This window comes from Oryctolagus cuniculus, chromosome 1 (genome assembly GCF_964237555.1).
Source record: "Oryctolagus cuniculus chromosome 1, mOryCun1.1, whole genome shotgun sequence".
NCBI lineage: Eukaryota > Metazoa > Chordata > Mammalia > Lagomorpha > Leporidae > Oryctolagus > Oryctolagus cuniculus.
The window spans coordinates 184,864,545-184,892,131 of record NC_091432.1 but is presented as its reverse complement, the minus strand read 5'-3'; the positions used below and the strand labels follow the sequence as shown (position 1 = coordinate 184,892,131).

The window sequence follows — 27,587 nt, the reverse complement described above, 5'->3', positions numbered from 1 at the left end:
AGCTCTCTGCTATGCTTTGGAAAAGCAGTGGAAGACAGCCCAAGTCCTTGGGCCCTGCACCCATGTGGGAGACCTGGAAGAAGCTCCTGGCTCCTGGCTTTGTATTGGCACAGCTCTGGCCGTTTTAGCCAACTGGGGAGTGAACCAGCAGATGGAAGAACTCTCTCTCACTCTCTCTCTCCCCCTCCCTCCCTCCCTTTCTCTCTCCGTGCTTCTCCTTCTCTCTCTCTGTGTAACTCTGATTTTCAAATAAATAAACAAATCTTAAAAAAAAAAAAAAAAGGAAATAGTGGCTGCAAAAGATAGGTAAATATATACCAAACCATCCTTAAGGTAACATTCTGTTAAGAAGTGACATACTAACTTCCTGAAAAATATGTATAGCACACTTAAAGTGGCAATTCCTTATAATGACTTTCAATAAAAAATTCAGTGTTCCATAACAAAATATTCCTTGGCTTCTTTACTTTGTTTGAAGGAAGAACCGCATGCTTTGACATGCAATAATCATGGTCCATTTAGACAGCCTACTATAAAGAGGGTGTGCTCCAGATAGTTGAATTTTTTCCTATTTAATTGTTTTGCTTAACTTCAAACAATTCCACTCCTTTAACTCATCTTCTTCCCTTCCTTCTGTTCTAAGTTCATTTGACCCTAGAAATAGCTTCCATTCCAAATCACCTTGACTCTTCCTCCAAGCTCACTTCAAAGGGTATCTATCCTGTTTTTTCTATTACAGATGACTTAAATTATATATAATTTGGATTTATTAAAGTTGTGCCATTTTTCCACTTTTCCTAGAGTAATGCTACACATTAAGAACATATTCTGGACAGAATGGCCATCTGTTTTGATATCCATCCTGGGATCCCAGAATCCTTGCATCCTGTAAGTAGGTTTTATTGTTTCTGTTATAAGCAAAGTGCAAGCCCTAAGCAAAGTGCAAGCCCTAAACCTGACACCTCCCTTGGTGATGGAGAGAGTATATTAAGTCAGGCTCTGAAGAGACATGATTCTCACTTCCTGTGCTCTGTTTCAAAAAGGATTGAGAAGTTGTAGTTTCTGAGATAGATTTTGATGTCTGACTGCAACAAAATCTGCCCTCCAAGCTGTCAGGATTGGAGCTAAGGGGACAGACCCAGATGATGAGTCCTAGAGTGGCTCCTGCTCTTCGTTTGTCTTTGAGAATTTAAGGCACACCGCGTGTAATGAAGAAAAGTGAAAACATAGGAAGTAACTCTAAGAGCATTACTTTCTTTCAACACCAAATCCATGTGCTGTCCAGAAACCAAAAATCCAAAAATAAATAAATAAAATAAATTAAGAAAGAAGCCATGTGTATTTTCTGAGCATTTGCAAGAGCAGTAACAATGGCTGGTAGTTATTGAGAGCTGTGAATTTTTCATTTAGTCTTCACATGTATTGATGCAGATGCTGTGATAATCCCTGGTTTATAGTCTCTTCTGCTGATTTGCTTCTTTCAAAGCTTCCTTTTCTGTTTGGGTCCTGCAGGTCTTCTCTCTCCTCCTTCATTCTTGTTTAGTTTTAAATGTCCAAAAGTGGTTTAATGTGTTACCTTACCCAGGGATCTGTGAATTTTACAGGATTTAAGCCCTAAACAAAGATAACAAAATTCTAGGTAGAATGTGATGTTGTAGAAAGCACAAGGGTAGTATTACCACTATCATCATATGAGGAACGTGAGCCTCAGAGCATTTAAGATGCCTTCTCAAGTTTGTTTAACTAGGGTAATTGAGGTTCAGACCTAAATCTGTCTTAACTGCAAAATCTAAACTCTTAATTACTATAATATTCTTCCCACCATGTGCTGTGGCTTAAACTAAGTGCTGCAGAGAGAACGATGTGTGATCTATAAACCGTCAGTACCTAAGAAACTACTGATTTGGGGAGAAGAGTCAGAAATAAAAGTCATATATTATAAAACAAAGTGGTAAAAGTGAAGTTAGAGACAGAAAGCGCAGAGCAGGGCACTGTTTCAGGTCTTCCTAGAGAAAGTGACTCCTGAGTTGAGCCGAGGTGTGTGTGTGTGTGTGTGTGTGTGTGTGAAAGAGAGAGGGAGGGAGGGAGGGAGGGAAGTGGGGGAAGGGATGGAGAGGGAATGACTATGAAAGGAACTGAACGGAATTGAGATGCTGGCGATAGTCATTCAAGTAATTAACCATTTGGTTCACTAGGATTAGCAATGAAAATAATTACTGATAAAATTTGATCATTAGGAGGTTGTTGATGATCTTTATCATTCACGCAAAAACTTGTTTCAAAGACAGAAAAAAAAGTATAAAGGAAATGCCACAGCCAATGAGAAAGTATTAAAATGAATTCAGAGTTGTGGCCACTTAGAAACATTAAAAGGAACTCATGATGTAGTAGTGATCGATAACTATCCAAATCAGGCAGCATAATGGAGTAAGAAAGAACTATCAAAGAGTATACCTTGAAATTGTGAGATATATTATAACATGGCTATGAAATACACAACCTCTAAGTTTCTGCTGGACACAACAGTTATAAAAAGATCTCAGTGGTCCACAGGGGACAAAAGGAATCGTTCAGGAGCAATTAATTCTCCAGGCCTATATCCTGCTCTAGATCTCTAACCAATATAGCTATATTATGATCATGAATACTCGAAACAGGGTGTTCTGCTCACTCAAATTGTAAATGGATCCCTGTACTTGCTCAGGTCTGGAGTGACTATCAGTCTGCTTTGACTGGGACAGCCCTGGTTTATCCCTGAAAAGTACCAGTTAACATGGGAATGCAGACATATCTCTCATGATTGCCTTTCCTTTTGATTCTCCTCTAGGATTGGGAATCCTGGACCATAGAGTGATTTTATATATATATATATATATATATTTGAAGAATCTCTGTATTATTTTTCTAAATAGCTGTACATTACCACCAACAATGTACAGGATTTCCTTCTATTCATTTTTTTGCCAACGTTTGTTCTTTCATCTTTTTTATATCTATTTTTCTAATAGGTATAAGATGATATTTTATTGTGATTTTAATTTGCATTTCCCAGATAATTGGTGATACTGAACATTTTTTCATATGTTGCTTGACCATTTGTATGTCGTATTTTGAGAAATGTCTATTCAGATTCTTTGACTGCTTTTTAAATTGTTTTTTTTTTTTTCTTGCTTTTGAGTTGTTTCAGCTTCTTTTATATTTTGGGTATAAATCCCTTATGAGATCCAAGGCTTGTTGGCATATTCTCCCAACTGGTGGGTTGTCTCTTCATTCTGTTAATTGTTTCCCTTTGTGTGTGAAACCTTTTTAGTTTGATGTAACCCCATTTGGTCATTTTTTATTTTGTTGTCTGTGCTTTTGGGGTCATACCAAAGAAATCATTTTCTGGATCAATGCTTGAAGCTTTTCCTCTGTGTTTTCTTCTAGTAGTTTTGCAGTTAGTCTTAATGTTATTCTTTAGTCCATTTTGGGTCAATATTTGTATATGGTGTGAGGTGAGGGTATAATTTCATTCTTCTGTATGTGGATATCTAGTTTTCCCCAACATTTATTAAGGAGATCATCTTTTTTGCCATTGTGTATTCTTGGCAACTTTGTCAAAAATCTATTTACTACAAATGCATGAGTTTAATCTGGGTTTTCTATCCTGTCCCATTAATCTATGTTTCTATTTTTATGTGAATACTATGATGTTTTTATTACTATAACTTTGTTGTATATTTTGAAGTCAGGTAGTGTGATACCTCCACTTTTATTCGTTTTCTTCAAGACTTTTTTGGCTATTCAGTATCTTTTATGGTTTCATATAAATTTTAGGATTTTAAAAATCTGTTTCCATGAAGAATGCTACAGAATTTTTATGGAGATTGCATTGGATTTGTAAATTACTTTGAGTAGTGTGGTTATTTTAGTGATATTAATCCTTCTAATCTATGAACACAGGATATTTTCTATTTATGTGGGTCATCTTAAATTTACTTAATCAAATTTGATAACTTTCAATATATAAATTTTTCATCTCCTTGGTAATATTTATGCTTAAAGGTTTTTCTGGTGCTATTAGAAATAGGAAATTGTTTTCTCAATTTCTTTTCCAAATAGTTTGCTGTCAGTGTATAGAAATGCTCCTTATTGATTTTTGTATTAATTTTGTATCCTGCAACATTACAGAATTTGATTGTTAGTTCTAATGGTTTTTTGGTGGAAACTTCAGTGTTTTTATGTATAAAATTATGTACCCAGAAAACATCAACAACTTTGCTTCTTCCTTTTATGTTTGAGTGCTTTCTATATCTTTATTCTTGTCCAATTGCTCTAGTTAGAACTTCCAGTACTACGTTGAATAGAAGTAGTGAGGGTCAGCATCCTTGTCTTAATCTTGATCTTAAAAGAAAGACTTTCAAATTTGTACTGTTGTGGTCATATTAACTATGAGCTTCTTATATGTGGTCTTTATTGTATTGAAAAAATTCCTTCTGTATGAAATTTAATAGGTTTTTATCATTTAAAAGATTTATTTATTTAAAAAGATTTTTTAATCAAGATTTATTTATTTATTTATTTAAAAAGGGTTATTTAAAAGATTTCTAAAACCTTTTCTACACCTTTGAGATGATGATATGGGTTTTGTCTTCCATTCTGTGAATATGATATCTCACATACTAGCAAACAGAATTCAATATCACATTAAAAAGATCACTGTGATCAAATGAGATTTATTTCTGGGATGCAAGGATGGTTCAACATGTACAAATAAACAACTGTGTTTAGCCAAATAATCAGAAGAGGGAATCTCAATCAATCAGTATTTTGGGGAGAACCAAGGAAAACTTCTCTCAGGAAGTAATATATGTTTGGGATCCTGAAGACCAGTTCTTGTAAAGTGGGCATGGAGAAGAGCAGAAGAGGTAAGTGGCAAATTTAAAGCCAATGAATGTATTTCATGGGGATACAATGCTTCTGTAGTATTGCCAGTTGTTTCAAATGGCTGGATTTTTTTAGTAGCTATGGAGTATCCATGAGTACTGGCGAAGCTGTGACCCAACTGTGAAAATAGCTCTTGCAGGCCAAATAGGGCAGAGGTGAGAGAAGGGAAACATGGCATCTCTCAGGGATTCAGGAGCCTCCCCAGGGACCTTGTACCAGATGAAACATTTTGTTACAAACCATCTGGTAATAGTTGCCCCAAATTAAGTGAAAATATTAGACACAAATTTTGCTCCTAAAGAACATACTCCTATTAACCTTGTCCAGCTCTTTATTTAAAGACCTTATGCTTATAATGTATGTAAAGAGGAAACAACAAGCTGTCCTCTCTGTGCTGTAGTGACTGGATTACATCATGTGTACTGTGCCAACCCAGCTTCTTCTTCTCTTGCCTCTCCTTGTCTGTCCTCACCCCATATCTTTCCCTTCCCCTTTATCCTCTCTCTCTCTCTCTCCGGTGGGCCATTATTAAGGCATCACAGTTTTGATACAGCCAAACTAACGTACTCTAGCAACAGATTAAAACAGATTTTCTGAATCTTAATGAAGAATGGGATGGGAGAGGGAGTAGGAGGTGGGATGGTTTGGGGGTGGGAGGGCGAGTATAGGAGGAAGAACTGCTATAATCCAAAAGTTGTACTTATGAAATTTATATTTATTAAATAAAAGCTTTCTATAAAAAGCAGATTTTCATATGATTTTGTCTGGAAATTCATTTTTACTTTCGTGTCACATTGATCACAATATTGTAACCTAGTCAACTTGACTAGACCACGGACCATAGGTGCGTAGTATGGTATATGTCCATTCATTGAATGAATAACTGAGTGAATGACCAGAGGAATGAAGAACAGACACACTAATTAATCTGGTTTTTAGCAAGAGAAAGTGAAAACACACAAAAAAGCTAAGGAACTTAAACAGCAGGGGGCAGTAAAAGTTTGCTTTTTTTTCAAACTTGCAGGCCAACAATGTCTAATGCTTGAATCCTATTGGCTTCAGATGAGAAAGAGAGAGAGAAGTGCAAAGAAATTATCATTCAAAGGTCAATTCTAAAGTGGTAAGTAAGTTCCTATAGAGTTCGCTTCAATTGCTCCTAGAACATTGCACATGACTTCATGACCCTTTTCTGAAGAAGCCACCACTGTTCTTGCAGCATTGCATACCAACGTCCACCAGATGGTAGTACTTCTCATGAGTCAGGAATACAGAACAATATTTTGGGAGAAAAATAAAGCACACATAGAGGATAAATATCTTAATTTAAAAACTACAGAAGTAAAATCAATATTAAGTAGAGGATTAAACCTGCTATGTCTCAAGTATCTTAATGAAAGAAAGGTAGAATTTTAACCATGGGCACACTGGTCGGTCTGAAGCAAGGTAATAACTAAAGTGTTTTTAAGTGTCAACTGTAAGACTTAGAAAAGGTGAGGTGTAATTGATGGAAACCATTTGGATTTCACTGTGTACTTTCAGAATGTTCCTTTATCAGATTTTTCAATGATCGATTATTTCACACATGTTAGCCAAGGGAAAGACAATCATTCACAAACACAATGCTTTTAGATTACTGATTAATAGCATTAAATTATTTCCCCAGTTGTCCTTGGCTACATTATTTAAGTGTCAACAAAGGACCTCAAAGTTTCTTCTGTATTATCAGCTCTTCACCTTTTCCAAACACTTAGCTACTTTTGTGGGATATTTATAATCAGATAACAACAGGAACAATGTCTGTAGTTAGAGTACTTGTAGTGTAAAGGAAAATGCAGACTCACTGGTTTTCGAGAGTGACAGCACTTGACCCGAAACTTCAAACACGCCTGTGAAACTTCCATCTGGGTGAAGGAGCAGAAGCCAGTCTAGTACTCAGTTTCCTTTTAGCTCTTTCATTCCTTAGTCATGCAGATAAGTAATGACTGCTTGAACGGGAATAAAAAGCATTCTGCTGTATTTCTATGTATAACAAAAGTTCCCCTGTCTTGGCTTTTTGATTTCCCACATGAAGTACAACTTGGATTTTACTACAATAACAAAGAGCACCAGAAAAAAAAAAAGGGCATATTTGTTTAAATTGCTTTTTGCACCAAAAGAAACTGCTTAATGGGGTTATCACTGGGTCAGACTGCACTCTGTTTTTTTTTACTAAGGCTGAAACAAGGGAAGATGAATTCAGGAGAGCTAGGTGACGTGAGAGTCTTTGAACACCATTATTTTCAGAAAATTCTTGGGAAAACTATCTCTGAGCCTTTCTATCTGATAGCAACTGAAAGATATATAAGAAAGGGATTGAAAATATTGAGAAGTGGTAAGCTACTAAGAATTGTCCCTAAGATTTAATGTTATTTTCAAAGAACAACATTACTCCTCATACTAGAAAATAAGGTTTAGAGGCCGGCGCCACCACTCACTAGGCTAATCCTCTGCCTGTGGCGCCGGCACTCTGGGTTCTAGTCTCTGTTTGGGCGCCAGTTCTGTCCCAGTTGCTCCTCTTCCAGTCAAGCTCTCTGCTGTGGCCCGGGAGTGCAGTGGAGGATGGCCCAAGTGCTTGGGCCCTGCACCTGCATGGGAGACCAGGAGGAGGCACCTGGCTCCTGGCTTTGGATCGGCGCAGTGTGCTGGCCGTAGCAACCATTTGAGGGGTAAACCAACGGAAGGAAGACCTTTCTCTCTGTTTCTCTCTCACTGCTTAACTCTGCCTGTCAAAAAAGAAAGAAAGAAAGAAAGAAAGAAAGAAAGAAAGAAAGAAAGAAAGAAAGAAAGAAAGAAAGAAAGAAAGAAAGAAAGAAAGGAAAGAAGGAAAGAAAGAAGGAAAGAAAGAAAGGAAAGAAGGAAAGAAAGAAGGAAAGAAAGAAAGAAGGAAAGAAAGAAGGAAAGAAAGAAGGAAAGAAAAAGAAAGAAAGAAAGAGAAAGAAAGAAAGAAAGAAAGAAAGAAAGAAAGAAAGAAAGAAAGAAAGAAAGAAAGAAAGAAAGAAAGAAAGAAAGAAAAATACAGTTTAGAAACATGTATCTGACTCTGGACTATTCGGTGTTGAATCTTGTTATTCTCTGTGCTTCAGTTTCTTCATCTCTAAATTAGAATGATTATGAAGGGTTGGTGTAAGAGTTCAAGTTAATACTTGTAAAACACTTGAATCATGAGAAGTACAATATGTGATGATGATGATGATGATGATGATGATGATGACAACAGAGTACTGGGTACTGCATTAAGTGCTGAGAATAAAGAGATTGATAAGATACCGTCTCTGCCTCTGGGGAGCTTAAAGTCTCTTAGGAGGAATCAGGTGAATAAACAGAGCAAACTATCAGAGATACAATAGGAAGGTTTTATAGAGTTTGGGGGTTGGGGGGGGTCCAGGTGAGTTTGGTCTGGGTATGTGTGAAGAATGTCTTGAAGATGAGGTGTTGTGCTGATTCATGTTATATGACCATGTGTTAGAAAATAAGAAAAGGGGCAGCTAGGGGCCTTCAAACCTGTGGCTGAAGGTCAGACAGGGGACCACAAGACTAAAGGCACGAAAGTGAGAATCACTGTGGTAAATGTATTGAGCTGCCATTATTGGAGTATGATCAGACTGTGGGGCTTGTCTTTAAGGAGGCAGAGTGAGATGAAGAACTACAGTTGGAGGTCAGAGTCCAGCGTCGCAAAGAGAGATCCATGAACTAAATTGGAAATTAGATAGGCTTCTTTAGGCTCATTCAGCATATTTTAAGAAAATTAAACATTTAAAATTTAAGATATTTTTCTTGGAAAACCGTGGATTCCCAAGATTCCTAGAAAATGTGGAGTGTCTGGCAAAAAAATGGTTCTCTAATTCCAGCACAGTATCAGTGGATGACATCTGCACTGCTGGGCCTGTCCCATACCTCTTCCCTTCCTATTCAATCCTTACCTTCCCTCTCAACACAGTAGTGAACATTGGAGTTGCTGATCTTTATCATTCTGAAGAATTCTTACTTTATTCCAGCATGGAAGTGCTTTAAGCAAGAGATTCTACTATGATCTAATTACATTTTTGTGTAGAGGATAGATGTAAGAAAAGGATGATAAATCATTTTCTACTTTTAAGGAAAGCAATGACTGGTCACATTCAACGGCAATTGAGTGTCATTGAATTTTCCTCTTAGAATTTATTACAAAACAGAATTTAACATTGTAAGCTTTAATATAACAAAATAATGTTATAAAGAAGTGATTGGTCTTGCAGTCAACATTTTGTTATTTTTAAAAGTATGCAAAAAGTCTAAAGTTTTAGAGGAAAACTCACCCTAATTTAAAGCAACTCCTTTACATTTCACAGCCCCCTTAGAATCGATAATGAAGAAATAATGGGAGACAGGGCTGTTTCAAAACAACAGTTACCAAGAGGTGGCCAAATATTTTAAGTAGAGTGCATTTTGCTATCTAAAACTAGTTCTTACTAGTGGAGACAACCTCTCATCTCTAGATAACATGATTTTCTGGAGAAATGGCATATAACTTAAGTTGAAGTGATAGCTAAAAATAAACCCAGGGCTTTTTTGGCATGTAGTTCAGACTTCTGGAGGTTAGTGGAGGAAGAGCAGGAGCAGCTGTGCTCAGACAAGAATGAAGAATGATACAGATGTTCATGAAGCATCTCATAAGCACTTCCTTTTGGTCTAGGGAGTGGGGGTCAGGTAAGGTAACCATGAAAACAGAGATGAACTAATCATATAGTTATGCTCTGGCTTTTTATTTAAAACAAATGGATTGGTTCCTAGCTGGAGATTTATGCCAGATGTATTAGTCAGGATTCTCTAGAAAAACAGAACCAATAGAGAGAGAGAGAGAGAGAGAGAGAGTGTGTGTGTGTGTATAGACACATATACATACATACATGTACAGGCACACACACACACACACACACATATATATATATTTAACCATAGAGTTGCAGGGAGATTTGTCTGAAATTTGTGGGGCAAGTCGGAAGTCTGGGGAAGAACTGATTGTGCAATGTTGAGTCTAAAGGCGGTATGAAGCAGAATTCTTTTGAGAAGCAGATGGAGAGACAGAGAGATCTACTTCCCACATGGCTGCAACGGTCAGAGCTGAGCACATCTGAAGCCAGGAGCCAGGAGCGTCTTCCAGGTCTTCCATGTGGATGTAAGGGCCTAAGCATTTGGGCCATCTTCCACTACTTTCCCAGGCTATAGCAAAGATCTGGATTGGAAGTGGAGCAGTGGGTACACAAGCTGGCACCCATACAGGATGCTGGCACTGCAGGCAGAAGCTTAGCCTACTACATCACAGCACCAGCCCCAGAATTCCTTTTTCTTAAGGGACTTCAGTCTTCTCTCTCTCTCTTTTTTTTTTTTTGGACGGGCAGAGTGGACAGTGAGAGAGAGACAGAGACAGAGAGAAAGGTCTTCCTTTTCCGTAGGTTCACCCCCCAGTGGCCGCTGCGGTCAGCGCACTGCGGCCAGTGCACGGCGCTGATCTGAAGCCAGGAGCCAGGTGCTTCTCCTGTTCTCCCATGCAGGTGCAGGGCCCAAGGACCTCAGGCCATCCACTGCACTCCCGGGCCACAGCAGAGAGCTGAACAGGAAGAGGAGCAACCGAGACAGAATCCGGTGCCCCGACCCGGACTAGAACCCGGTGTGCTGGCTGGCGCCGTAGGTGGAGGATTAGCCTATTGAGCCGCGGCGCCGGCCTTCAGTCTTCTCTTAAGCCTTAAACTGATTTTATATTCATCCACATTATGGAGGTGATCTGCACTATTCAAATACTACAGATTTAAATGTTAATCACATCTCTAAAATAGACATTTGTAATAATCTATATTAGTGTTTGACCAAATTACTGGACACCATATCCTAGCCAACATAAAATATGAAATTAAGCATCACATAAGGTCACAGGCTTGTCGGCATGATATAGATTGGAGAGGAGAGGAAGTTACTGCCTCTGAGCTATCCTCATCTCTGAGAAACCAAATTTCAACTTGTGTGTTCTAATATTCATTTAACAAACGGAGAGTACCAGCTTTGTGCAAAGTTCTTAGCCAATTTTCTGCTTTTAGGGGTCTATTGCTATTGTAAGTCCTTGGAGGAGGTGCACAGATGCAGAAAGAATCCCTGGGAGGCAGCTGAGTATGGTGGAAAGGGCACTGGGTGTGGAGCAAAGAGCACTGGTTTGAGATGTGTGGCCTTAGGCAAGGCTTCACCCTTCAAGACATTCATACATCATGTTGAGTCTATTTTACCAAAAATCACAAACTCTCTGAGCCTTATTACATTTATCTATAATATGAGCATGATAATAATAACTGACCAGCATATAATGATAAAAATCATGTAACATTCTCTGATATAAGTTATGAATAACTGTTCTTTTTCTTCTTTTACCCACTCATACTGCTGGGTAAGTGAACTATGAGAAACTGAATTAGAGGCAGAAAGAGACATAGGGCACCTGGCATGAGCACTTGGTACAGTCCACTGGCAGCATGACAAACTGGTCGTAGAAGCCAGATCTGTGAAGCAGATGAGGCTTCATATTTATCTATGGGTTGGTGATAATGAGGAGCTGTGCCTGAAATCTAGAATCATTATAGAATGCTATAAAAGGATTGACTGATTCTCATGTGTTTTAGTTTCTTAGGTTATGCTTACCATTTACTGTTTTAAGCCTTGAATTTTAAGCAGTATACTTAAATTGCAAAATTCTACTCAGAACCCATTATTCTGTGTTTCACAGCAAAATAGCCACTGGGTTCTAATATTAGACAAGTTAAAATATATGCACTTCAATATATACTTTATGTAACTTCTCTGAATTTTGTTATTTGAGAACAGAAAACTCAAAGTTGCTTGTATTCCTATTATGGTCTCCTAGCTCACTTGCTGAAAATGACAGGCTATCATTTGCCAATAGGTTCTCATAGCAATTTGTGGATTGGGTTGATATATTACTTTTCTCACACTGCATTCACTAACATGTGTGTATTCTAAAGAATACCTTTGTTAGACCTACAAATGTCCAGTGGAAATAAAAAGAAAAGTTGAGTTTTCAAGTCTTATTAACATTAAATATGAACACAACAGGTTTTGTGGTCTCTGGAAGGGGAGAACAATGGAAAGGAGATTGAATAAGTTATCTGACTTCTTGAGAGGTGAATTTTTGTCCACCCAATGAGTTCATTGAGATAAGTCATGATTTTCTTAACTTGACAGTAAGTTGCTGGTGAGTGGTATCACACACATTGTCACTAAAAATTATTGATAGGTGAGAAAAACAGAAAATTGGATACTGGAGTAGTTAAGCAAAACAAAGCTCTAGCCCCAAGCAAATCTTCACTTATCCTCAGAGAAACCAAAATGATGAGACTGAAGGTCATGATTAAAGAACAATTATGAAGACATCACATCTTGAATATAGGGTTAGTTCAGCTGGCTGCTCATAACTATGGGTGCATATCATCCCCACAAATGCATGGCTCATTAAACCAGCATCTTACTCTCACCAGAGCTGTGCCAATCTGGAGGACATTTCCAAACACAGCCATAGGAATTCAACTCAAGGAAATCAAGATTGTGTAAATATCACTTTAGCAAACATGAGAAATAGAGACTTCAAAATGAATTACTGAGGATAGGCACTGGAAAAAACTAGAAAGAGACAAAGACAGAGATACAGTAACGAGTAAAGTTTTTTTTTTAAAAAAAGGTTTCTTGGCACATGTGTCTCTTGAGCATACAAGAAGGTCTTCTATAAATTCTTACCAAATGAGTGAGATGAAACCTATCTGCCCACCATCAAAATAAAACAAAACAGAAAGACAAAGTCCACAAAATCTAAAAGCAATTCCTAAGGAAAATAGACAAAAAGACAAGTTATAGAAGTTAAGGTGGGAGGGGAAATAAGATTTGAAAGAAAAGGAAAAAATTGGAAGAAAAGCAAGAGATTTGATTCAATTGCTGTACACAATATGATGCATAGTTAATCACATCTTACAAATTCATGCAATTCTCAAAGTGGTGTGAGATGGGTACTCATTTTGTGTCCCTTGTACAGATGAAGAAACTGTGGGTTAGAGGGAATAAGCAGCATGCACAAGGTCAAATAGGTGGCTGCTGCCAGACTCAAGTTTGAATCCAGTCTGTCTGAGGCTAAGGTTATACTCGTACCTAAACTATGCCTTCTACTGAGCACAGCCCAAGTTGCTTGGTCCAATCAATATTTATACATGTTATTCGGGGATATTTATTAAACCACAGTTTTTGCTTTCAAAATTGTCAAAGGCTGGACAGTAAATCATTTATCACTCTAGCTATGGGTATACTTGAATGACAAAAAAAAAAAAAAGATTTTTGGCCTTCAAGGAGTTTACAGTCTAATAGAGGAAATTAACTCATGAACAAATCATTGTAGTACTAAGTGGAATGACATGGAATATACTTAGAGGGTAGGGTGGGGAGCTTATAGCCTAAAGAAGGGATTAATTCTGGACTGTAGGTGATTTCAAACAACCAGTCTTTGGAATGATGGAAATGAAAGTTTAATTTTCTCCCAAATTTTCTGTGAAAATACCTTAGAAATAATTCCTGAATTATAATTCCCGAATCTTAAGGCTGGACAGGACCAACCAGAGGTAAATATTCTAACCTTCCATCTTATATAGAAATTAAATTCTAGCAAAACTTCCATCACTTTAAAGAACTGATTTCCAATTTCCATGCCAGCCAGCAGAAGCTTCCCAATCATTTCCTTTCATGATCACTTTAAATCAAACCAAAAACACTGCCTGGAAAAAAATGCATGTATTTTAAACTTTTAAAACTGAGGACTACAACGTTTTTCCTAAACATTTGTTCAAATGAAGTGTTATCAATTTTATGAGGAATCATTTTATTTATAAAATACCTCATGTCTCAGTGGAATCTTTCTTTATAGCCTTTCCAAGAAGGAAAAAATAAATTTAAGACTATTTGAGTTTTTTTTAAGAAAATTTCAACTCTCAGCGACACAATTTATCTATATTATTAAATAACATATAACATCATGCATACATAAAATTTCTTGCTCAAATATATATATTATATTTATCCTATGGTAAATTAAATATATTGACATATGTATATATATATATATGATTGCCTTTAAAATAGCATTAAAGCTAGCTCATCGAATTTGGTGTTTTGCATTTTGTGGAAAAAATATCCCATTAGGAGAATTCAAAATATTTTATAAGTATGTCATAAAGTGGAGTAGGTTTTATTTTTAATTTTATTATTATTTTTAAAGATTTATTTATTTGTTTTGAAAGTTGGAGTTATAGAGAGAGAAAGAGAGAGGGAGAGACAGAAACAGGTCTCCCATCCTCTGGTTCACTCCCCAGATGGTTGCAATGGCTGGGGTTGGACCATGCTGAAGCCAGGAGCCAGGAGATTCATCTGGGTCTCCCACATGGGTGGCAAGGTCCCAAATACTTGGACCATCTTCTGATGTTTTTCCCAGGCCATTAGCTGAGAACTGGATTGAAAGTAGAGCAGACAGGACATGAACTGATGCCCAGATGGGATGTCAGTGTTGCCAGTCCCTGCATTAGATTTTTTTATTTTTATTTTTTAAAGATTTTATTTATTTATTTGAGAGGTAGAGTTTCAGACTGTGAGAGGGAGAGACAGAGAGAAAGGTCTTCCTTCCATTGGTTCACTCTCCAAATGGCCGCAATGGCTGGAGCTGTGCTGATCCGAAGCCAGGAGTCTGGTGCTTCCTCCTGGTCTCCCATGCGGATGCAGGGACCCAAGCACTTGCGCCATCCTCCACTGCCCTCCCAGGCCACAGCAGAGAGCTGGATTGGAAGAGGAGCGACTGGGACTAGAACTGGCACCCATATGGGATGCCGACACCGCAGGCGAAGGATTAACCTACTGCGCCAGGGTGCCAGCCCCCTGCAGTAGATTTTAATCATTGCCCTTCCTCTCATCTGATCACTAACAGAAAGTAAGACTGAGGGTTAACTTATGAAAAGTTAAGAAGCAGTAGTGAAGTTTAGTTCTGCCTTTGGTTGCTGACATCTCATTTGACTCTAGAAGCATCCTTGTCTTTGCTGGTCAGGCATGAAGAAGCCATTTCTAGGGTAGTTGGTACGGAGGATGAAATCATGACTTCCTCCTACCTACTGAACAACTTTCCTGACCATTTTGTACATGATGCAAGTACTGTTGTAAAATCTAGGGGAAGAAATTAGCAAAGTCCAAACAGTTGTTACTACTCCCAGAGAACAAAAGCAGTTTCTAATCAAAAGGTAAATCAGGGGACTTATCTTAGCTGGAAATGAGTCCTGTGTTTGTTGTTTCCTTCTTCTATCTCAGGTCTCATTCATGATTGTTGAAGGCTTGTAGGAAAAGTTCCTGAAATATTTAAATCAACATATTGATTTTTAAAAATGAATATTGATTTTTAGGAATGAAATAAAGAAGAGAGCTAATTTTGAGTGATGGATTGACACTTGTAGTTCATTGAAAATGCCACCACAGTCTGGTGTTCTCACACTATTCAAGAGAAACCAGTGGATTTTTTTCTTTAAAAGGAATCTAAACTGAGTATAGGTGTAGGAGGACACTCAGGTTTACCTTTGTTCCTGAACGTAGGTTAAAGGGATTGGTATGTTATCTGGTAAGGATTCTCAAGGATGAATTTCTTGAAGGCTAATATTTATGAAAGGAATAGGGGCCGGCACTGTGGCACTTGGTTGGTCTTCCACCTGTGGCGACAGCATCCCATATGGACACCGGGTTCTAGTCCCAGTTGCTCCTCTTCCAGTCCAGCTCTCTGCTGTGGCCTGGGAGTGCAGTGGAGGTTGGCCCAAGTGCTTGGGCCCCTGCACCTGCATGGGAGACCAGGAGAAGCACCTGGCTCCTGGCTTCAGATCGATGCAGCGCTGGCCGTGGCAGCCATTTGGGGGGGGGGGTGAACTGGCGGAAGGAGGACATGTCCCTCTGTATCTCTCTCTCACTGTCTGTGACTCTACCTGTCAAATAAAAAAAAGAAAGGGATGAAAAACACAATTGTTGTAGCACTTTTTTTTTTTTCCTGAATCTGCTCCTTTACAATCAAGGAAAACCATATTTTCTATGACTTGCTTGTAGTTCTTTCTCCAGTGTGGGATGTTCTCCTGTGGTAGATTGTAGTGTGTTTATCAGATACATGAACCACAGGACTATGATCTTTATCCCAGAAAGAAGATAGAGCGGATTGTTCCTGAGAGCTGCTGAGGTAACTGTCAATCAAGAGAGAATGATACCAGTAGTGGAGTGTTAATCTTTGTTTCCAAAGCAGTTTTTTTAAATTAAAAAATATTTGAAGTTACAGAAAGCACTACAGAGTTGTACTTTCCACATTTAGCTTTTTCTGAGTGGAGAATATTACAGAACATTCCTTCTTTTTAATTTAATTTAAGTGACATCTTGGCCAGAATAAGAGATGATTTGAAAAAAGAAGAGTAATCCAAGTTCTAACATAATGAAGCTAAATGGATTTGAATTTTACATGTGCTTCCTCATAGCTGATTGACCTTGAAAAAACTTTTCAAGCCACTTTGGGCTAATTTTCTCCCTTATAAGGAGATACTAATAAAATGAGTATCTAATAAGGTTGAAGACTATATTAGATTAAATATGCAAAGCACATATGACAAGGATTGACTCCTAGTAAGCACTGAGTATATATGGTTCTTGAGGCTGGCGTTGTGGCATAGCAGGTTAAGCCTCCACCTGAACCTACCCCATATGGGTACCAGTTCAAGAACCCACTGCTCCACTTCTGATCCAGCTCTCTGCTAGTGTACGAGGGAAAGCAATGAAGGATGGCCCAAGTGCTTGGGCCCCTGCACCTACATGGAAGACCTGGAAGAAGCTCTGAGCTTTTGGCTTTGGCCTGGCTCCCAGCCCTGGCCATTGTGGACATTTGGGGAATAAACCAGCAAATGGAAGATATTTCTCTCTCTCTCTCTCTCCCTCTCCCTCTCCCTCTCCCTCTCCTTCTCTCTCCTCCTCTTCCTCTACCTCCTCCTCCTCCTCTTCCTCTTCTCTCTATAACTCTACCTTTGAAATAAAGAAATAAAATCTTTAAAAAATGTAGTTTTTTTTTCCAAAAGATGTATTTCTTTATTTGAAAGGCAGAGTTACAGAGAGGCAGAGGCATAGAGAGAGATAAAGGCCTTCTGTCTTCTGATTCATTCCCCAAGTGGCCACAACAGCCGGAGCTGGGCTGATCTGAAGCCAGGAGCCAGGAGATTCTTCCAGGTCTCCCACACAGGTGCACGGACCCAAGGACTTGGGCCATCTTCTTCTATTACTTTCCTGGGCTATAGCAGAGAGCTGGATTGGAAGTGGAACAGCCAGTTCTCAAACCGGCACTCATGTGGGATTCAGGCACCCCAGGCAGCAACTTTACCCATTATGCCACAGCAACGGCCCCAAAATGTAGTTCTTTTTAAGCTCAGCCCAGATTCATATATTTTTATTGGTATAATATCCGTGTAATACAATTTAAACTTTTTTCATTTATGTGCATAAATACCTTTTTATGTGGCTATATAGATTCTATATTTTTGGTTTATTTTTTATTTTTGACAGGCAGAGCTAGACAGTGAAAGAGACAGAAACAGAGAGAAAGGTCTTCCTTCCGTTGGTTCACCCCGCAAATGGCTGCTATGGCCGGCGCGCTGCATCGATCTGAAGCCAGGAGCCAGGTGCTTCCTCCAGGTTTCCCATGTGGGTGGCAGGGCCCAAACACTTGGCCCATCCTCCATGGCACTCCTGGGCCACAACAGAGAGTTGGACTGTAAGAGGAGCTACTGGAGCAACAGCCAGAGCTGGACCAGGCTGAATTCAGGAATTTGAACTCATTTCAGTCTTCATGTGAATGGAAGGGACCCAAGTACTTGAGCCATATTCCTTTGCTTCCCAGGGTATGCACTGGCAGGAAACTAGATTGGAAATGGAGGAGCGGCTCTCTAGGGACTCCAACGTGGGATGTTGGCATCCCAAGAATTTTTTTAACTACTTTGCCAAATGCCCACCCCAAATGTTACTTTTAATAGCTACATGAAGTTGTTCCATTGTTATTTACTATACTAGTCCAAAATGCCATACCTTTCAAAGTAGTGTAACTATCCCTTTGCTGTAATTTATATAGTTGTACCTATTATTATTTTACAAGTATAAAAAACCCACAGTGAACATTCTAGAAATTTTTGGATTCATGTTTTCAATTTTTTGTTTAGGAAATAGAATTTCTAAAGATAAAATGTGAACTTTAAAATAAAGACATTTCAATATAATTTTTCAAGAGTTACAATATCACAAGTATTGTGTGACTATTGTGCAGCACATTCTTATCAGCATTTTTATTGTTGTGTTAGATATAAGCTTGTGCTTGCTTTCCTGTCATCTTTTTATTTACAATTTGGATCTCTTCTTGTTTGAAGTATTTGTTCATATTATTTAATCATTTACCTAATTGGAATTATTTTCTTATACACTTAAATACAGATATTAACTCTTTATCACATTTGATAAAATTAGTTTTTCCTATCTGTAATAGTTTTGTGATTTATATATTTGTAATTTTGTAAGTTTTTGTGCATTTGAATATTTTGCTTTGAGACTAAAAAAATACATCTGGGCTGCATTCTAGGTAAGATTATCTTGTTTTTCCATTTTTCTTATGAATAAATTCTTTTTTTTATTTTTTTTAAATTTTTTGACAGGCAGAGTGGACAGTGAGAGAGAGAAACAGAGAGAAAGGTCTTCCTTTGCCGTTGGTTCACCCTCCAATGGCCGCCGCGGCCGGCACACTGCGGCTGGCGCACCTCGCTGATCCGATGGCAGGAGCCAGGTGCTTATCCTGGTCTCCCATGGGGTGCAGGGCCCAAGCACTTGGGCCATCCTCCACTGCACTCCCTGGCCACAGCAGAGAGCTGGCCTGGAAGAGGGGCAACCGGGACAGAATCCGGTGCTCCGACCGGGACTAGAACCCAGTAGGCTGGCGCCGCAAGGCAGAGGATTAGCCTAGTGAGCTGCGGCGCCGGCCATGAATAAATTCTTAACAGAGGGTTTATTTTCTAAATAATATGATTGTGGGGCCGGCGCTGTGGCGCAGCAGGTTAATGCCCTAGCCTGAAGCGCAGCATCCCATATGGGTGCTGGTTCGAGACCCGGCTGCTCCACTTCCAATACAGCTCTCTGCTATGGCCTGGGAAAGCAGTAGAAGATGGCCCAAGTCCTTGGGCCCCTGCACCCATGTGGGAGACCCGGAAGAAGCTCCTGGCTCCTGGCTTTGGATCGGTGCAGCTCTGGGTGTTGAGACCAATTGGAGAGTGAACCAGCGGATTGAAGACCTCTCTTTCTTTCTGCCTCTCCTCTCACTGTGTAACAAGACTTTCAAATAAATAAGTAAATCTTTTAAAAAATAATAATATGATTGTAGGGCTGGTGTTTTGACTTAACAGGTAAAGCCACTTCCTGAGATGCCAGTATCCCATACAGGCACTGGTTCATGTCTCTACTGCTCCACTTCCAATACAGCTCCCAGTTAATGGCCTGGGAAGGGCAGCAGAAGATGGTCAAAGTGCTTGGGGCCTTGTCACCTTGACATGGGAGACCCAGATGAAGCTCCTGGCTCAGCCCTCACCATTGTGGCCACTTGAGGAGTGAATCAGTGGATAGAAGATCTCTTTCTCTCTCTCTTCCTCTCTCATTCTCTCTCTCTCTTCCTCTCTCCTCCTCCTCTCTCTGTAACTCTGGATGTCAAATAAATAAATAAGATCTTCAAAAAAATGATTGTAAGCCATCATCATAAACATCTGTTGTTTGGTGTTTTGAGATAAAAATTATAAGTAAAGGAGAAATACAATCCTGCACAATTAAGTGCACATTTCTACTTAAAATAAAAATAAGAAACTGCAAGAAGATGGCAAATTCTTTGAGGAAAGAGTCTATTTTCCACTTTGCATTACATTGCCTTTTGATTCCAAACAACAAACTCCAAGGAAAGGAAAATCTTGTGCCCAAATAAAGCAGAAAGTTGACAACTAAAGACAATGCTGAAGTCTCATTGTCTCCTTGGGTTAGCAAATATAATTTATCTTTTCTTTTCATGAAATTAATCTTTGGCATATACACTGTTTGTGCCTAATGTGCTTAGAGAGAGCTAGGAATATTGATTTCTTAATGTAACACTTAAACACATATATTATTCCATCAATTCCTGGCAGAAACTATTTTGATTTAATTCTTTCAGCCAGTAAAATTCAAAGTGCTGCATGTGGTCAGAAATGTGAGTATACTTAACTATTGTTCCACGCTAGTAAGATTATAACCCAGAAATATTCATAGGCTGGTGCTGTGGTTCACTTGGTTAATCCTCCACCTGCAGTGCCGGTATCCCATATGGGCACCGGATTCTGTCTCGGTTGCTCCTCTTCCAGTCTAGCTCTCTGCTGTGGCCCAGGAAGTCAGTGGAGGATGGCCTAAGTGCTTGGGCCCCTACACCCGCATGGGAGACCTGGAGGAAGCACCTGGCTCCTGGCTTCAGATTGGCGCAGCGCCGGCCATAGCGGCCATTTGGGGAGTGAACCAATGGAAGGAAGACCTTTCTCTCTGTCTCTCTTTCTCACTGTCTATAACTCTACCTGTCAAATAAAAAAAAAAGAAATATTCATAAAATTTTTTGTCTCATTGGGTTATTTCATTCTAGAACAACAAAACCTTGTCATTGGCTTTTTAACCAGATGATTTCAATGCATCCCATACTTACTAACCACCTACAGAATACTACACATTGTATTAGGTGCTGGTAGTAAAAAGATAAATAAGAAAGGTTTTTGGTAGGGGCTACTGAAAGCCTGGCTGCAGGCAGACATGGGGACAGATGACTGCAACATAACTGGGTGAGTCCTGAGGTTCAGACCTCTTGACTGTGTCAAAGGTTTTAAAAGAGGCTCAGAGTTTAGTTAATTGTAGCAGGACTGTTACTCCACGTTATGCCTTTGACGCTGCCCTCAGCCCAGCTAAAAGAGCTTCAGACCTCCACAGACCTCCATCCCACCACCCCAGCCACCCAATTCTTCCACTGCTTCATCCCCACATGCTGCCCCAGCACCCCATCCCAGGAAGGAAGTAGCATTTAGAATTGATTTTTCCACCTGTGCCTGGGAGCTGTAGGACTAATCATGATGTCTCATTTTCTCATTGGCCTGTTAGGCTTGAACAGGAAAACTCTTTTGCTGTCAGCCTCGTGTCTGAATGGTACCTTTACCTCTTTGCTCCATGCCCTGGCTCTCACCACTAGCCCAGCCCACACCCCATTCTCCTTTGGTCCTTTCAAATGGTGGCTGTTTCTGCTTCCATGCCCCACATGTCCAGGTCCTGGGTGTGGGAATACAAATTCTCCTTGTTTGTCATCACCGTTTCTCTCTCAGAAATCCCAGGGCCCCTGGGATTATTTCAGACAGCTTTCATATCTTAACCTCCCTATTACTCCATATCAGAATGGACGATTTCAGCAGCTATCTCACGCCACTGTTCCTGTCATCATTTCTGGTGACTTCAGCATCATTGATTCTCAAATGTGACTGTGCGTTAGAATCTCCTAAGGACTTTAAAAAATTTACCTGTGTTCAACCAGTCTCTCAAGCCCCAGGAGTGTGTGTGTGTGGGGGTAGGGGGTGGGAGTGGGAGTAATGATTTAATTAGCCAAGGCTAAAAACTACTAGGATTTGAATGTGCAGGCAGGATTCAGAATCGCTGATTAGAACCTCAGTTTCAAAGTGAGCATCTCAATTCCTTGGCCATCCTTTTCCCAGATCTTTTCCACCTCTTCCTACCTGGAAACTTCACTTTCGCCTACACCCACAGTCACAGCCCAGATCTTGACATCATCAGTAACCCCCAGTGTCTTGCTTCCTGGAGTCATCTCATTTTCTTTATCCACAGCATCTCTTCCTGCTTCCTCACTGAAGCACACCATGCCAGTATCCATAGACCCACCCTGTAATCCTTTCCCTGACCATTTCTTCCTTCTGGTCTTTACTTACTCAGCTCAGATCCTACGGTTTGTTACCACAGCTTCCTAGCTACACCACTAACTACGCTCTCTTCTCTCATTGTGTTTCCCTGGCAAACCCAGATTCTGCCTAATCACTATCTGCATTCCAGCAGCTGCACAGGGTGGGAGGAAAATGCATTCGCTTTTCACTACAGCCACAGATCTCCAATAGGTCCTGAACATGGTAGGATTATGTTGCTAGAATTCTCTGCGATGACGGTTTTACATGGTCCCTTTTTTTTTTTACCTTTTATTTAATGAATATAAATTTCCAAAGTACGACTTATGGATTACAATGGCTTCCCCCCCATACCGTCCCTCCCACCCACAAGCCTCCCCTTTCCCACTCCCTCTCCCCTTCCATTCACATCAAGATTCATTTTCGATTATCTTAATATACAGAAGATCAGCTTAGTATACATTAAGTATGGATTTCAACAGTTTGCTCCCACACAGAAACATAAAGTGAAAAATAATAGATGATTTTTTTTAAATGATGATGAAATCAGATCAGACCTATTGTCATGTTTAATCCCAGTGAGAGTCAAGTTGGGAACTGATAATTTCTTTTTTTTTTTTTTTTACAGAAGATCAGTTTAGTATGCATTCAGTAAAGATTTCAGCAGTTTGCACCCCCATAGAAACACAAAGTGAAATATATTGTTTGAGTACTCGTTATAGCATTAAATCTCAATGCACAGCACATTAAGGACAGAGATCCTACATGAGGAGTAAGTGCACAGTGACTCCTGTTGTTGACTTTACCAATTGACACTCCTGTCTATGGCATCAGTAGTCTCCCTATGCTCCAGTCATGAGTTTCCAAGGCTATGGAAGCCCTATGAGTTCTCCGACTCTTATCTTGTTTAGACAAGGTCATAGTCAAAGTGGAGGTTCTCTCCTCCCTTCAGAGAAAGGTACCTCCTTCTTTGAAGACCTGTTCTTTCCACTGGGATCTCACTCACAGAGATCTTTTGCCAGAGTGTCTTGGCTTTCCATGCCTGAAATACTCTCATGGGCTTTTCAGCCAGATCCGAATGCCTTTAGGGCTGATTCTGAGGCCAGAGTGCTATTTAGGACATCTGCCATTCTATGAGTCTGCTGAGTATCTCACTTCCCATGTTGGATCACTCTCCCCTTTATTTATTCTATCGGTTAGTGTTAGCAGGTACTAGACTTGTTTATGTGCTCCCTTTGACTCTTAGTCCTTTCATTATGATCAATTGTGAACTGAAATTGATCACTTGGACTAGTGATATGGCATTGGTACATGCCACCTTGATGGGATTGAATTGGAATCCCCTGGTATGTTTCTAACTCTACCATTTGGGGCAAGTCAGCTTGAGCATGTCCCAAATTGTACATCTCTTCCCTCTCTTATTCCCACTCTTATGTTTAACAGGGATCACATTTCAGTTAATTTTCAACACTTAAGAATAACTGTGTATTAATTACAGAATTAAAGCAGTCATATTAAGTAGAACAGACAAAAAAACTACTAAGAGGGATAATGTATTAAGTTGTTCCTTAACAGGGCTATGCTGATCAAGTCACCGTTTCCCATAGTGTCCATTTCACTTCAACAGGTTTCCTTTTTGGTGTTCAGTCAGTTGTCACCGATCAGGGAGAACATATGGTATTTGTCCCTTTGGGACTGGCTTATTTCACTCAGCATGATGTGTTCCAGATTCCTCCATTTTGTGGCAAATGACTGGATTTCGTTGTTTCTTACTGCGGTATAGTATTCTAAAGAGTACATATCCCATAATTTCTTTATCCAGTATACCGTTGATGGGCATTTAGGTTGGTTCCAGGTCTTAGCTATTGTGAATTGAGCTGCAATAAACATTAGGGTGCAGACCACTTTTTTGTTTGCCAATTTAAATTCCTTTGGGTAAATTCCAAGGAGTGGGATGGCTGGGTCGAATGGTAGGGTTATCTTCAGGTTTCTGAGGAATCTCCAGACTGACTTCCATAGTGGCTTGACCAGTTTGCATTCCCACCAACAGTGGGTTAGTGTCCCTTTTTCCCCACATCCTCGCCAGCATCTGTTGTTGGTAGATTTCTGCATGTGAGCCATTCTAACCGGGGTGAGTTTTGATTTGCATTTCCCTGATTGCTAGTGACCTTGAACATTTTTTCATGTGCCTGTTGGCCATTTGGATTTCCTCTTTTGAAAAATGTCTATTGAGGTCCTTGGCCCATCTCTTAAGTGGGTTGTTTGTTTTGTTTTTGTGGAGTTTCTTGATCTCTTTGTAGATTCTGGTTATTAACCCTTTATCTGTTGCATAGTTTGCAAATATTTTTTCCCATTCTGTCAGTTGTCTCTTCACTCTCCTGACTGTTTCTTTTGCAGTACAGAAACTTCTCAATTTGATGCAATCCCAATAGTTGATTTTGGCTTTGACTGCCTGTACCTCCCGGGTCTTTTCCAGAAATTCTTTGCCTGTGCCAATATCTTGAAGGGTTTCTCCAATTTCTCTAGTAACTTGATGGTGTCAGGTCGTAGATTTAGGTCTTTAATCCATGTTGAGTGGATTTTTGTGTAAGGTGTAAGGTAGGGGTCTTGCTTCATGATTCTGCACGTGGAAATCCAATTTTCCCAGCACCATTTATTGAATAGACTGTCCTTGCTCCAGGAATTAGTTTTAGATCCTTGATCAAATATAAGTTGGCTGTAGATGTTTGGGTTGATTTCTGGTGTTTCAATTCTGTTCCATTGGTCTATCCATCTGTTTCTGTACCAGTACCATGCTGTTTTGATTACAACTGCCCTGTAGTATGTCCTGAAGTCTGGTATTGTGATGCCTCCGGCTTTGTTTTTGTTGTACAAGATTACTTTAGCTATTCGAGGTCTTTTGTGCCTCCATATAAATTTCAGCACCATTTTTTCCAGATCTGAGAAGAAGGTCTTCGGTATCTTGATTGGTATTGCATTGAATCTATAAATTGCTTTTGGGAGAATGGACATTTTGATGATATTGATTCTTCCAATCCACGAGCATGGAAGATTTTTCCATTTCTTGGTATCCTCTTCTATTTCTTTCTTTAAGGTTTTGTAATTTTCATCGTAGAGATCTTTAACGTCCTTGGTTAAGTTTATTCCAAGGTATTTGATTGTTTTTGTAGCTATTGTGAATGGGATAGATCTTAGAAATTCTTCCTCAGCCATGGCATTGTCTGTGTATACAAAGGCTGTTGATTTTTGTGCATTGATTTTATACCCTGCTACTTTGCCAAACTCTTCTATGAGTTCCAATAGTCTCTTAGTAGAGTTCTTTGGGTCCCCTAAATAAAGAATCATGTCATCTGCAAAGAGGGATAGTTTGAGTTCTTCCTTCCCAATTTGTATCCCTTTAATTTCTTTTTCTTGCCTAATAGCTCTGGCTAGAACCTCCAGAACTATATTGAATAGCAGTGGTGAGAGTGGACATCCCTGTCTGGTACCAGATCTCAGTGGAAATGCTTCCAACTTTTCCCCATTCAATAGGATGTTGGTTGTGGGTTTTTCATAGATTGCTTTGATTGTATTGAGGAATGTTCCTTCCAAACCCAGTTTGCTTAGAGTTTTCATCATGAAAGGGTGTTGTATTTTATCAAATGCTTTCTCAGCATCTATTGAGATAATCATATGGTTTTTCTTCTGCAGTCTGTTAATGTTGTGTATCACATTGATTGTCTTGCGCACATTAAACCATCCCTGCATACCAGGGATAAATCCCACTTGGTCTTGGCATTGTCCCTCTTTTGAACCCTCCCACATTCTCTTCCAGTTCTTTCTCTCAGCCAATGGGCTTGGTTTTTATTGCCATTAAGAAAATAGAAGCAAATGTAAGAGAACTGCTTTTTTCCCCTTTATCAAATCTGCCATCCTCCTTGCTGCATCCCCACAGTCACAAAGGATGAGCAATTCCTGGTCCTTCTGGAGGACAGTCCCTCCTCTCTGGGCTCCACTTCTATTTTCTGCTTCCTCACCCAGCCTCTTTATTCTTACTGTAGATCATTCCTGGCAGCATATGAATAAGTCGCCTATCTCAATGAAACAAATATGAAACTTCCCCAGAGTTCCTATCATACTCTACCTTCAGCTGCATTTCCTGACTCCTCTTTAGAGCAAGATATCTTGAGAGTTTATTGTACTCACGATTACAGTGTTTTCTCTTCTGTCAAAATCACCAGCAGTTTCCAGTATTGCTAAAAGCAGCAGTCAATTTTCAGTCTTTATTTTATGCAACCTACCAGCAAATTTGACACAATCATCACCATTCCTGAAGTACTTTCTTTGTGAGCCAGGAGGATGCCACACTCTCCGGGTGGCCGTTCCACCTTGCTGTTGCTGCTTCCTGGTTTCCTCTGCATGCTCTGCTGTCTCTCCATAGCTCTCAGTGTTGGAGTGCTCCAACTTGAAGCTGTTGGATCAGCTCTCCGTGGTTTCTAGACTCAGGTCCTAATTGATCTCATGGCTTCAAATAGCATCTTCATGCTGATAATAGTCCTTTTTCATCTTCTCTAATTTCCAGGTTTGGTGATCCAACCTCCTGCTAAATAGTTTCATTTATTTTTCTGGACAACATAGCATCCTGTTGAGGTGGATTTGTTCTGAGAGAAGGAGCATGATGGGGGCAAGAGGCGTGGAGTAACCACACAGACCCTGGGAGGCGGGTGAAAGCAGGCCAGAGGTGAGCAGCCTGCAGACTTGTTTATTTCAGTTGGTACAGTGGCTTAAATAGCCAAGGCAGCCAATCCGGTCAAGGGGCGGTTTATGCCCTAACCAATCACAGCCTGTTGCCAGGCAGTATCCGAAGCCATCCAATCACCCTGTTGCCAGGCAGTTTCTGTTGCCAGTGGCCATCTTGGCATGGCCTTCTCATTCCACCACAGCATCCTAAAACCAAAATTTTGTATTTTTTTTTTTGTGTCAAATATGCTCTTGGTACAGATTCCTTCTTTCAGTATATGCTATTGCTGTTCTCTGACTTACACAGACAAATATCTAGATACTATCACTTTTCTTTTGTTTTCCTAAACCTAGTATCTTGTGTCAGTCCTGCTTGAAAAACACCTCAAATTTGACAATTCTCACCGCATCTACCTCTACCTCTATAATTTTGGTCCAGCCTATTATTTTACCTGACTGTGCCATTGATTTCCTAAAGTCTTCCTATTTCTGTTCTGTTATCCTCTCAGTAAATTCCCTACACAGCATCAGATTATATTTTCAAAATATGAATTTGTTCAGTCAACCAGGCTTACCCCACGCCCATGGCTTGTTATTGTGCTGGGAACAAGGTAAGTCGTATTAAAGCTTACAAGCCCCTCTGAGTTGGCTTCTGAATCACCTTTCTGAACTGAACTTTAGCAACCTTCCCTTGCTCAGTCTACCCAAGTCAAACCAGCTGGTTTGGCTCCCTGGGATGCATCAAGCTTGGGCCTTCTTTTAGCTCAGTGTGCATCCTGCCAAGAATGCCACAACTTAGGTAAGTTGTAAATTTATAAGAATAACTTATTAAATTGA

The 27,587-nt window shown here is 39.7% G+C and overlaps 1 protein-coding gene and 1 long non-coding RNA gene across 2 annotated transcripts in view; one reads left to right on the top strand and one right to left on the bottom strand.

The window, feature by feature from the left end:
• LOC127490943 (uncharacterized) overlaps nt 1-7,383 on the top strand; it is a 58,801-nt gene extending 51,418 nt beyond the window's left edge. The window contains exons 2-3 of the long non-coding RNA XR_007919306.2: nt 802-888; nt 5,951-7,383. This is a non-coding gene — a long non-coding RNA (uncharacterized lncRNA). The remainder of the gene's footprint in view (nt 1-801; nt 889-5,950) is intronic.
• MTAP (methylthioadenosine phosphorylase) overlaps nt 1-26,738 on the bottom strand; it is an 85,106-nt gene extending 58,368 nt beyond the window's left edge. Inside the window, exon 1 of the mRNA XM_070052967.1 lies at nt 26,312-26,738. Coding sequence (XP_069909068.1) covers nt 26,312-26,449 — 138 coding nt within the window. The 5' untranslated portion in view covers nt 26,450-26,738. The remainder of the gene's footprint in view (nt 1-26,311) is intronic.
• Between the last annotated feature and the right edge of the window lie 849 nt (nt 26,739-27,587).